The following is a 13,457-nucleotide window of genomic DNA, read 5'->3' as shown; positions in this document are numbered from 1 at the left end:
AGAAATGAGTCACCACATTTGGTTAAGCTGTAACGTTTTATTTTGAGAGCCTGTGTCCTTGCTGACTGTAACATCAGCAATCCAGTACCTTAAGGACAGATACCTGTGATGAAGTAAACCATTGCTGCAAATTAAATGTAGTGAAATATAGAATTGTCTGTTCGACTTAAATTTAGTTTGCTTCTGTTGGGAGCCCTGGCACATTGAACTTTGAAGAATAAAACTGTTATTGTGTAACATACACTGTGATTGCCATCCAACACCAGTCGGAGCATCTAGAAATTTCTCCTATGAATGTTGACCTTTCAGTCATTTTTGGTGTGCTTAATAAATCTGATTCTGAGTAGTCAATTCACAGATGTAAGATGGCCAAGTGAGTAGGGGAAACAAGTCAGATTTGTCCGATAGTGTTTGAGAGGCATGCAAAAAAGTTTTTATTGTATTGTGCTTACTCTGAGTTTAACAGAATTAAGAAAAGGAAGAAACTGGGGGAGGAAAAACATCCTTTTTAAGGTATGTTTCAGAAAAATATTGAGTGCACCAGTATTTCCAGTTTATACAGACTTTAATTTAAATCAGAATAAACATTCAGCAGAGGCTTAGAAGCGTACACCTCGGGTAGCCCTGTTTGAAAGAACATGCAGTTTGCACTGAAAAGATGAAAAGACAGTTGTAAACCTAGCGATATTCACCTGCACTGGAGCAGCAGTCACGTGAAGTAAGGCACAGGGAGGCTTGATAGAAGTTAGTTGCTCACCGCCCTGTACGTCCTGGGAGTTTCCTTGCTCTTCTGAATTATGGAACTTTTATTTTTCCTTTTGAAGTTTTATCTGGACTGTAACGGCAGGATGTCGTGGAGTGCCTCTGTGAAAATGATTTTCTCAGCTGACAGAAAGTAGTTGTGGATGTCAACGGGAAACGGGGAGAAAGAGCAGAGCAAGTCAATTAATCTTGTGCCATTGTTCAGCCGGAAGGGCTGCGCATACGAGGACAGACAGCATTACTAATGGGCTACTATGACTCGCAGAACTCCGCACATATGAACTAAGGGACACACTTGGGCATCAATAAAATTAGTTTTATAGCTGCAAAATACAAATTCATGCAATCCAGAATCTCTTTTAATAGTGTCACAGTTCTGTCACCCTCTCAGTTCTCCTGGGAACTTCGTCTAAATGAGACAGGGCAATTAAAAGCTGAACTCACTGACTAAGCAATAAAACTGTAATGTCTTGCATTTAAGGTACTAATGTTTTGCTTAGATGTGTTTCAGCATAGGAGATTGTAGTGATTGTTTCTTTAGCATTCTGCCCATGTAGCACTGAGAATTGAAATAGCTTTGTGTTATTTCAAAGCATTTATTTTCAAAGATTTATTTCTGGAAGCAGTAACTTTTATTCTTTTTATTTCATTCCAGTTTCCTTGACACTGCCTGTTTTGTTTTTGTTTTGACCATATATTTGATTTGTTTCTGTTCCGACAATCGCATTTTTCATTCTGAGTAGCACATCCCAACATGTCCAGGAGCTTGTGCTCTCGGGGTTTTCCACTTGTGTGTTTCGTTAAGCCTTTTGGAGCTGGCTGCTGAAATAAGCCTGGTATCATTCACCCAGACACCTTCCAGAAGCAGGGGGGAGAATGGAGACTTTCCCAAAGAATGCGAAATTCTAAGGGTCTTTCAAAAAAATCGTAGTAAATACCTGTCATAGAATTGTTGTAATTTTAAAAGACAAATTGGTTAGTGCTGAAAAATACTGTAACTTTGTATGGAAATACGATTGTGTGATGGGCTAGAATGATCAAATCAGTTTGTATTTTATGTCTTGAGCCTAGTCATGACCACGGTGATTTTCTTGGAAGCAATAAGAAGCTTGTGTGAAAATGGTCGCTCGGTCTATTCCTGGTAGCACATGATAAGCTTCCAGTTAATTCAGTATTATTTTTTTTAATTAAGGAGAACATAGCATAATTTTCAGTTAAGTAATTTTTAACATTTCATTTATTCTAACACATTTTAAAAGTGAAACCTAGACAATTAGAAAATCTTCTGTTTTTATATAAGTAAGCTAGCAATAACAAAGCATAGCTTTATTAACCGGTCATATCAAATCAATGATATTAGTATCATTGAGTTATATCATATCAATATCATCTGTGTGACCAGGCTGGAGCTCCTTCTGTTGATGGGCTTCAACCAAACTTTTTACTTTAGTCAAAGAGTGGAGAAAATACATCATAGGAAACAATTGGGAATTAAAACATTCTTTAATTGAATACAAGATTAGTTTTCCCATGCCCCCATGCTTATATAGCTTGTTCTGATGAAGTAGAAAAGCAATAGTGTTAGGTTTTTGACTTTGCACAATTGTATTTGCTGAAATGAAATGAGGAGCTGTCCTAGTATTTACACAACATAGTAATGGGATACTTACCCAGATTTTAATACACACTCAGAGGCATCACTTAATGTTTCCAGGTTTATTCCCCTCAATTTCCAACTTCCCCATAAGGCACTGTAGAGTTTACAGCATATGGAAAGAAAGCCGGGCATGTTTCGTTCTCATTCTCCTAGTTCAGTATCAGAGTTGCCAGAAGCTGCGTGTACATAGAAAAATTGAGTACTCAACCTCCCACTTTCCCTGGTCTCAGGAGACTTAGGTGTCTGGGACATTGCAGGTATTAATTAGGCCTGAGACAAGGTGCTGAACTTTCCTTCTACACTTTTAGCTCTTAGAAAAAGTGAGATGATCTTTCATGACACTGTAGGGATTATATGAAAACATGTGCCCCAATAAAATTAGGACATATCTTTTTGAGGCAGCTTTCACTGATTGTTTTTTTTGTTTGTTTCATGACATCAGTTGTATTCAAAAGTTATTTTATTTTATGTTATTTTTGTATTCAGGGTCAGCTTGCCCAAGAAATGGAGAAACCCCAGGTTCAAAGCAAGATAATATCTGTGGTTCAGATGAGCCTCAAACACTTGCCGATAAGTTTCTTCAAAGGACTGGGAAGGTAAGTACTATGTTTTTGAAAGGAAAGAGAATTAATTACTTCCATACACTCCTTACATTTCTGTCCTTCTAGTGGAGGAAACCTAGTGGTGACGGCCTTTAAAAGGAGGTCAGAACAGATTACAGTAAAAAAAAAATCTACAGCAGGCTTGCTTTTTTTATCTTAACAAGACCTCCTCGCTCTGTGACTAAGCAGCTTTTGTGTTCTTAGATTAAAAATGATTATAAACAAAATTGCTTGCATATAATGAATGGCTAAAACCCTGCCCTGCCCTGCATTTGGCTCAGTACTGTTTACTTCTGGTTGAGTTATTGATAACTTGGCCGGAGTAGCCGTATTTGTGCTTTTTACCTCCTATTTAAGCTTCAATATGTTTTCATTTTGCTGTTGATTTTGTGTTAAGGGCAATTACAGTAGAGCGGAAGAGAATGAAGAGTGAGAACCATTATTGGGTTAGCAAAGTAATTACAAGGCAATAGCTGGAGACCGCAGGAGGCCTTTCCAGTGTTGGTATATGGTCTTCATCCCCATGGAGTGCATTGGTATCCAGTGGTTTATCTTTAACTTTCATTCTTTGTGTTCTTTAGGACACCGTCTAGTGTGCCAGTATGAGGCATGAGTTCAACCTTTCATGTCTGACTGTGAAATGTTTCAGTTGTTTTGTAGCATTTTCCATTTTACAGCAACAAACAAATTGAGATACTGTCTAATTATCATTGACACCTGTCCGCTGTAACCTGCAATTCTGCATACATGATTAAAAGCAATTGCAGGTCTTCAGCAGCCCAAGCGGTGCCAGATTTTGACATTAATGTCATCTTTGTAGGCTAGATATCCTAACAGGAATCGGCATGTGCTTATTTCAAGTCCACATGTATCTAAAATGAAACGCAAACCTTGAACCTATGGACATTGAAACTGCCCATTTTTTTTACTAATAATTTTAAAGCTTTTACAGGGATATGTACACCTAGCAACTCATTCCTAAGACAAGACCGTTTGATTTTCTTGAAAGAATGAGCACTCCACAGCATTTTAAAGGATAATCTTGCATAACTGGTTATCTTCTTCAGGAAATGTAAATCACCCCCATTAACTTCTCAGATTTATCTGGAAACTAGGTTTGTTTGGAAAAAACAGCTTTTGAAATACAGAAATGGTGAATAGTAAAACAGGTTAAAAAAATAGACTCATGCAAATATGCTAGTATGATAGTCCCTTACAAAATGCCTGCAGTCAATTAGCAATGTGTTCTTTAAAAAACATAGAGTGCTTTGCCTTGTTGTGTACTCATTGGGTAGTAAAACCAGAGGAATAATGTATTCCTAAGATTTGTCTAACTGTCCTCAGGTTATGGACTGACATGGAAGCACAAAAAGGAAAGCTAACAACCATGAACATTATTAAAAAGAAGAAACCAGAATGTAATTCAGTTCACATTTCATGTTTCGCCTATCACATCCGCTCTTTAGCTTATGGTCAGGCTTTAGAAAATTAAAACACACTGTATGTTAATGATTCACAATCAATATGTACAGAATTGATAAACAGTCAATTATTGTCAGACAAAGAAAATAGTTGGGTAGTTAGAAAAGGGTTCAAACTTATAACGGGAGTTCATAAATGTTGCTTTGACACTGAATTTTCCTTTTTTTGTGTGTTCCGCAGAGGTCAGAGATTTTTTTCTGATATTATTTGTTGTGGAGCAAATGTTGGTTCACATCTGCTCTACTACAAAAACAAAAAACAGCAGGGTTTAAATAGTTCTCAGATTTAAAGAAACAAGTAAAGGTTATTTCCATGCTGAAAAATAGAAAGGAGAAACAATGTTTGGGCTGTTGTGCCTTTTTAGGCGTTTTTACAAATTATTCACCTAATTGCCATTTGTTCAAATCGGTCAAACCCGCCTGTTTAAGATCTTCTCAAAATGTTATAACGCTTTGGTGCGGAGATCATGAACAGGTGAGTTTGGCTGAACACTTGAATAGAGGTGAATAAATCTTCTGTCTGTGTTGAAGGTTCTTCATTTTAGAATGGACCAAACAAGGGTTGGTAGAGCACTTCAATCATTTCCATCTTATCTCTAGAAGGTTACTGATAGACCCTCTGGTTATTTGGTTTTTGGAATCATCCAACTTCACGCAAGCACATTAAATAAAGGAATGCTTTATTTTAACATTGTAACACTTTGGGATGAGACTGTAAATGAGAACCAATGAGATTTGTTCTCATTTACAATGTTACCCACAGTGTACCCATTTACATAGTGGACATATAGCAGTCTGAATGAAGTAAGATGTTGCATTTATTTGTTTCAAAATATACAAGAAAATGTTAATGTTGCAAAACTTCAATAGTGTGTAGACCTCCTTAATTATTAAATAATATGAACAGAACTTTTATTAGAGTCGAACAAGTGTTTGTTTTTCTGTTGTTTCCAGGTGCCGTGATTTACTAGTCTCTGGAGCAAACGCTGAAACGCTGTTTCTCCTGGTTGCAGGTGGTACACATAGTGGAGCGGAAGCACTCTCGGGCCGTGACGGGCTTCATTAAGCACCTGCCAGAAAAGGACTTCGCCATGTTCTCCCCTGTCGACCACAGGGTGCCACGCGTTAACGTGCCGCTGGCCGACTGTCCCGAAGACTTCAGATCGCGCCCCGGCGACTACGCCAGCACCCTCTTCATCTGCCGCATTACCGGCTGGCCTGATGACTCCAACTTTGCTGAAGGGTGCGTGCAGGCAGAAGGGACAAATTACAGCAGCTTGTTCAGATGATTCTCTGTATGCATTTAGAAACTCACAATTCTGAATGATGCGCATTTATGTTAAGGACACACAAAAACTCATTTGCTGCCTTGCAATTCAAAATCAAAAGACTTTGGGGAACTTGGGTGAAGAGCATTCACTGTTTTGACAGGTGACCTTTTCTTCATTCGTACAGGATCTTGATCTTGCCAGCTTTAAGTTAAGCCCATCTCCATTCCTTGTGTGCCGCTGTGAGGTCTCATGAATGAGCCTTCATACACCTGTTCACTTCTTTTAGTGTTGAAACCCAGATAGGCACAGGTCTCATGACCAGGTTCTGCCTAGTAGTCCTTGTCTCTGCAAAGCCACAGAAATCTCCAGGATCCCCAGATGTCTCTGAGACACCTTGTTCCCAATAGTGAGAATTTGTGATTCAGCATTTTCTGTTAAGCCTAACCGCATTCTGAAATGAAAACATTGCTACTTGCTGCAGTTGTCATATTGGCTTTGTGGAACACAGCCAAAAGATGAACACACACAGTTAATCCAGGAGTTAGGCAAAAATCCTCTTAGTCATATTGAGTATCTCTGCAAACTCCAGAATAAGCAAACACTGATAGATGCCTTATTTTTAATTTAAATCCCTTTGGCGTCCATTTTAAAACTCCTAGACATTTACCCAGGCCATGAGATACATCACGTACTTGTATGAAACAGTGATGCATTATTATCTTTTATAGGTCTGATCATTTATCTTTGAAATATCATAATACGTCTTTCCAAAGGATTGAAATATTGAAAGCAAATGCAACAATCAAGGTCTGATTCCTTTCCAGAGGGGTGTTTACAGGCAATACCAGCAGCTCAATTAAATTAGGCAATTAGATACATTGTTACTAATTTCAACTATTGAGTGCTTAGAATAATTAGAATCTCAAAGGGATGTGTCAGTCTTCTTTGTGAGCTAAAATGCTGCATAGATGTTCGACGCTTTAGTAAAAAGTGATAATTACTGTGCAATTAAGGCAAATTACTGTGTCAGTAATAATGTTATGCTGAAAATTCCCAAAAAGTAATTTTGTGACTCTTAAAAGACATTCAACACACTGCGGGTTGAATCCCAGTTGCTTTCAAAGCTGGCATAAAAATCTAAATTACTTTTAACAAGTTGACAATGACAGTTTGTAAGAAAAAAGGAAAGTTTCTATTGAACAGTAACATAATTAAGACTTATAAATATAAAATAAAATATACTGCACAAATCAAATTTAAAAAATGGATTATTTTTTAGTTAAAAACCATTTAATTTGTTTATTCATACCAACGCAAGTTTCTGATGTTTTTCTTTTTTCTTTAGACCTGTCATTCAAAGCACGGTAGGTGCTGTTAGAAAAGTTAGAAAAAGCAGTTTGTTTCACTTTAAATCTGGTATGTTTATCAGCTTTCTCCTAGCTAGGAACTTCAATGCTTCTGGTAGGGAAAATGTAAACCTGCATTTAATTTCTTAAAGGATGTGACCTAACTGACAAACCAGAAAAGCTGCATGTTGAGCCACTTACCCAGAAAACATCAATAAAAACAAATTTGTGGGGAGCCTGGAATTAAACCTGCTAGGAAAATTAGAGCTGATTCATGGAGATTTCCCAATGTACCACGGAGAACGAATGTTCTGTATCATACTGAATCATTTAAAATGTACTCTCTGTCTGTGAAAGGTGGAAATCGCTTAAGAACGTCCGCAGAGTTGTGAGTAAGAGGAGGCTGTTCAGTCTGCCATGCAGACGCTTCTTGATCAAAGAACGTTCAAGGTCTCAACGAATCAACATCCGCAGCATCGCTTGTTTTTTTTTTCCATTGCCCCTCCAGTATATGAAGGAAATGTTATCTGTCGTCCTGAATCTGCCTTTACTTGACCTCTTTCTGACGCTGGGCTCTGCTCTGAGCCGAGAAGAGACATGTGAAGTTGACTGACAGCCTCAATTGCATGTGAAGTTTTGAAGGCCTCAGCCATTGCTTTTCTTTTCCTGTCTCATGTGGCTTCATTCCCAAAACCTGTCTGTACTGTATGTAACATGCGTTTGGTCCGTGGTTTTGTTCATCTTACAATAAGGCATGGTACAGTGCTAAACATGACGATGCCTGATGCTGATTTTATTTTTGTGCCACGATGCCACTTGTGATTAGAAAGAATGACATCTTTCCACACTGTATGTTGTAGTACCACTTATTGAAGTTCATAACGAATCTTTAGAAGGACAATCCTTATTTTCCAACAGCGACCAGGTCTGGGGGAGTTTATGGTCTTTAGAACAGTGTTTCCCCATCTTTATTACACTAACACCCTCCAAGCCCCCAACACCATCCCCAGTGAAGAAAAACCTGGGGTTTATCACAGACACGTCCTTGTCTAGACATCCAGCCCTCAAACTAAGCAGTTTAAAGTTGGGCATGTCAATAAATGCTCTTTTATTATCACATTTACTTTATTTATTTTCATCTGTACCTTCTGCATGTAATTTGTCCTTATAATTTTAATGTCATTGGTGAGTGTTGTCCCACAATAACTGTGTTTTCAATGGTTGCGTAATAACTGTCAATGTCTAAGGGATGATTGGTGTGCTTGACTCTTATTTTCTCTTTTCTTTGTCCAGGCGACTGGCGAAGAGCTTGGGCCAGGCAGGTGAAATCGAGCCAGAGACAGAAGGTATCCTGATGGAGTACGATGTGGATTTTTCTGATTTCTCAGATGAGGTTCTGCGTTGTCTTCCCCTGCACCTTCCTTGGACAATCCCACCTGAGGAGTTTAGCAGGAGAAGGGATTTGAGGTGGGCAGGCATTTTGAACTTATAAAATGAACAGTTGTATTACTCAATCTGGCAACAATTTGATGACGTTAATTGCTTTTTCCAGAGACAAAAGGAATGGTGCCCAGAGCCATTGATGTTAAAAGACAAATTTGTTCTGTGTGTCTAGGTTTCCACATGGTCTATTCTGAAAAGAGGAAATAAACTGGTTCCTGTCATGCTTTAAGTCCACTGAGGAGAGCTGTATATATTTTGTCTAAATAAATGTGCCAGTTAACATTCAGGCAATGTACCAAGGCAGTGGTATTTGAGTGACAAAATCCTTAATGTGAATAAACTGAAAAGGGCACTTTCCTCTGTGTAAGCTACCAATAGATCCAAATAAGTGTAACAGTTAGGCTGCTTCATTGTTTCACTAATATTCTTCATATGTTCATCTGTAAAATGTTTTGTCAATGGACATGCAGTGGAATTGTGGATTGCTGCCAGAAATTACATTCATCCTATCCATTGTGGTACAATGTGGTACACTTGAAATGGCAAATGTAAATGAGGAAGTTATCTGCGGTTAGATTGTCACTTCAGTGTATTGTCTCTTGGAATCTTTAATGATTAATATCAGGTTTTATTTTGTTCTATTTTTAACAGCATGCTATCTGTACAAATGATAACGATAATAACTTGGGTAGTTCAATAACTATTCAGTAGGTAGTGAAAGTTTCAAGGTCAGTTTGTTCTCCCTTTTAGGGAACTTCATTCATATGTATGTACTTGACTGGTTAATTAATAATGGGAGTCGCTTCTATTGAACTTTAAAGTGATCGATGGCATAGAATGCTTCTTTTCTTCTGCACGCAAAAAAGGTGAAAAATTCTTTAGTTTTTCAAGCCGTAGTTGAAAAAATATATCCCACGGTTATTTTAAGAGAAGAAAATACCAGTTTTATTTAGGAAGCACAGTTATTGAAAGTGCATGCATTATTTTAAAGGTTATGTGTTATACCTGAATTGAAAGCCAGAACCTTTCAGGTGAATAGTCCTATCTACTGTGGAGAATCTGAACAGAATGTGATGGTGACACTGTTTTGCTTCTTTCATTGCTGAATAGAAGATTGATTCAGTGAGACTTGGAGCTTGGAAGTTTTCTCTTTCACTATGAGATTTATTGGCTCCTCGTCCTCATCTAGATGTGCAGTTGACTTTGTTGTGTGGCGCTAGGAAAGCTGCTTTCTGAAACATTGTTTTGGGGCTGCTTCACCCTTTTAGAGCAGCTGTTCCAGTTGAATGCACTGCCATCGAAGAGATTAATCTTCATTATCATTTTTTTTCTCTGTAATCTTAAATCAGACTCCTTTTCCCCACCCTTAAAACAATGGCCTTCCCTTTTATTTCCTTATTCTTTTCGAAGGGATTAAATTCATCTTATTTGCTCAGCAGTGGATCACTTCACACGGGGATGTCGATGTCCAGTGTAAAAAAGAGCTGCACTCTGGCTGTACAGGATGGAAGCACTCATGTCACGGAGCTTGTGGATATTGCAATTCTGTTTCAGCTCTTCGGCTGGTGTTCATGGTGTGGCAATAAAGAAAAGAGTCATGCAGTGCTCAATATTCACTGTTCATTTTTATATTTCCGAGTCTGTATGGATTGTAAACGTACAGTATGTGCTGTTTGTTTTGTTTTTTAGTGGATTTTAATTTGAAAGGGATGTCTTTTTCTTCAGCACACAGTTAGCCAGGAGTTGCCCGTGGTTTACCTTTAAGGATTTTAAACCTTGAAAAAATGCACCTTTTTGCTTTATTTGGCACATCTAGGACCAGTACGTTTTGGATTTTTGTGGATTCTAGTGAAATTAGAAAGCTATCTTTTGTGACATTCCAACAGAGTGTAAAGCTGGGATGTGACTGGCCTGGTGGCGTTAACGTTGGGATACACTGTGAAAATTTTCAATCCACTTAGGCATTGGCTTTAAAAATGCAATAATAAGACATTAATTATATAATTTAATGGAAATGAAGTCGTTACCTATAGGATTAAAATGCGTATTTGATAACGCTTTTCCACATCCTCTCAAAGACCTGAGAGCCTCTTGCTTCCAGCAGGTTAGGTAAAAGACAGTAGTGTACTTTAATGACATTTAGTTTTTGTTAGTATGATTTATGAGAGTGAGTTCTATTTTTACGTGGCTATTGCTGCACTGCTAATGATGAGTGGCTTGTTTATTTGATCCTGTCATCAATAAAAAGCTCCACGGGCCCTGCGGGCCTCACTGGCCCACACATCTGACACAGTCCAGCTTGCATTCGCGCTCATTCTTCTAACGGAGCAAAACAAGCGTGTTTTTGTTCCGCTGAAATAAAGCGATGGAAAGTCATCTGATGTGAGTGCTAACAGTCCTGTAATCACTTTTCCATGTTGCAGTACCACAAGTACTTTGTTTTCATATTTTTAAGCTAAAATAAATAACATTTAGGAAATAATGAATCCCATTTTAATATGGCATTAAACAGAAATTGCCATGCATTTATAAAATACATACAACTTAAAGTCCTGGTAAGTATTAAGCATGGTCTCTGGTTAATATTAGCCATTGTTTTTTACAAATTAAGATTTTATAAAACGTGAAAATGGGGATACCTGGCCACCATGCCTGTTTCAAGAGCGGTGGAGAATCCTTTGTAAGATAACTAAAAATCTTTCATGGCTTAAGCTCTATTATATGTACGGCGGTGATGACTATTACTGACCCAGGACTGTAAAACGGTTTTAATTGAAAACTCCTATTTAGAAAAACAGATTTAAAATAAGACAAGGAGTTTCAGTTAGGCTGGAATCTGTTTTTAATAGGAAAGGACAAATAGTTAGGTTATAAAGGGTAACAATAAAATGTGAGAAATATACATGGAAAAAACAGATCTTCGTGTAGTTGACTGAGAGTAACAAGAGATGTCTCAAAATAAAAAAAACTAAAAATAGATTAAACATCATATGTAAAATATGTTTAGTTTTCTTTTTAAGGCATTAAACAACAGAATTTTATTATGGTTTCTTAGGAGAAGAGCTGGGTAATTTTTTTTTTTTAAATTTTGACAGCTGAGAAAGCATTAACTACAGCGTTTAAATTGGTTTTGAAGTAGGTAGCCAAATCCTGGAGCTCAGAAACAATTTCATTGATTATATAAAAAGTTTTAAAGATGATCTGTTAATTGAAACAGATGATGATGATAAAACAGACAGATAAGCTTGTGAAATCTGAAGTTTCATTTCTGTTCTTTCTAATCTTGCACAGATGATGGAGTAAGTAAGCAAGTACAAAGATTCCTGAATTGTGCACATCTTGTATTGGTGGAAAAAAGTGGGCAAATAAAGTCAGTCTCGTTTAATAGGAGTGTGCCTTTACAGTGAACTGTACAGTGTGCACTTGGTGAATGTCCCTTTGAAACTAACAGTGTGGCAGAGAAAGATAAACCTGTTCAGTGTTGCTTCTATTCAATTAACGACATTCCTTTGACGTGCTACACAGTCCTAACTCACAAAATGGAAATGAAAAGAGAATAAAATACAAAGCGAAAGAATAAAATGAGGACAGGTGTTATCTTGTTGTTCTTCCAGAGAAGCATTTTTTAAATGATCAAAGCAGCTAGTCTTTCTTTTTTCCTTCACCCTAACTTTGAAAATAATTGCTTATACAGAATAGTTTCCTTGTGACATACACAGGCCAAATGCCTACACTTTATCAAAATATGAAAAGTAATCAAGCCTAAACGTTCTGAATGTCAGTTATGAAAAAAGACACATGACAGTCAATATGTAATGTATGTGAAAAGTGTGATGTGCTGCCGTAACTGGCTATGGACTATATTTTGTCACAGAACCAGCTTTTTGTTGCGTTATCTGGACAATGTTGGAATCCTGATAAGGACACTTTTGTAAGGAATATATTAATTAAATCACTTATAAATGATAAATGAGTAACATTTACATAATGAAGTAGGTTCAAGCTAACTGTTGTACGCAGAATGATAGATGAATCAGAAATACATATCCTGTATGACCTAGTTAAGAAAATAGTTTTCAATGCAATGGTTGTTTCAGCTCTTGACTATCATGTGTCAAAGCTGTAAGGGGGGAAAAAAGTATTCAAATGCCAGCTTCAAGAAGATTTTTATATAATTCGCAATTATTAATGACTCACTTTTTGATCTTTTTAATTAAGAATGTATTAAATCTTATAGCTTTGAGGCACAAAACCAGCTTTCATTTTATCTTGTACACTAATTAGTTCTTTGTTCTTTAATTCATACTTTTGCTTAATGGCCAATATACAGCAAAGTAGTGTGGAACCGTCCATTAGAAACGCATTAATTGACTGTGGTCGAGGATGACTGGCGTCCGTGAAACTGGAGGTGACTGATGAGACCAATTTGGGGTCTGTTCCTCTCCGGCAGGGTGAGCAGGTGTTGTCACAGGATGTCTTTGGTGGCGTATTTCGCAGCCTAATCATAGTGAGTAGTCATTGATGTCCTCGCTATGCTTCCCCATTCTGACTTTTTTTGGGTCTCGAAGTACTGGGCTTCTTTGAAGATATTACTCTGCTCACCTCCCCACTGATGGCTGATGTGTGGTGAGCGTTCTGGCGCACTATGGCTGCCGTCGCATCATCCAGGTGGATGCTGCACATTGGTGGTGGTGGAGGGGAGTCCCCATTACCTGTAAAAGCGCTTTGAGTGGAGTGTCCAGAAAAGTGCTATATGAGTGTAAGCAATTATTATTATTATTATTATTATTATTATTATTATTATTGTTATTATATTCTCCTTCAATCTGGGTCGGCCATTAGCGCCCAAGAGCTGATACTTATATTGGACTTCTTGATGTTTTTGTAAAAACGTC

At 37.6% G+C, this 13,457-nt stretch overlaps 1 protein-coding gene across 5 annotated transcripts in view; it reads left to right on the top strand.

The window, feature by feature from the left end:
* The window catches only part of dis3l2 (DIS3 like 3'-5' exoribonuclease 2), a 140,687-nt gene that overhangs the window by 49,151 nt on the left and 78,079 nt on the right, over positions 1-13,457 (top strand). For all 5 annotated transcript variants that reach the window (XR_001480119.2, XM_069197302.1, XM_069197303.1 and 2 more), the window contains 3 exons: positions 2,906-3,015; positions 5,516-5,745; positions 8,413-8,586. Coding sequence is in view for 4 of the 5 variants with exons in the window: in XM_069197302.1 (XP_069053403.1) it covers positions 2,906-3,015; positions 5,516-5,745; positions 8,413-8,586 (514 nt within the window). In the remaining variant the exon portion in view is untranslated. The remainder of the gene's footprint in view (positions 1-2,905; positions 3,016-5,515; positions 5,746-8,412; positions 8,587-13,457) is intronic.

The sequence above is a fragment of the Lepisosteus oculatus genome, chromosome 13 (assembly GCF_040954835.1).
Source record: "Lepisosteus oculatus isolate fLepOcu1 chromosome 13, fLepOcu1.hap2, whole genome shotgun sequence".
NCBI classification, from domain to species: Eukaryota; Metazoa; Chordata; class Actinopteri; order Semionotiformes; family Lepisosteidae; genus Lepisosteus; species Lepisosteus oculatus.
The sequence above is the reverse complement of the archived record's forward strand: the minus strand, read 5'-3'. Positions and strand labels throughout refer to the sequence as shown.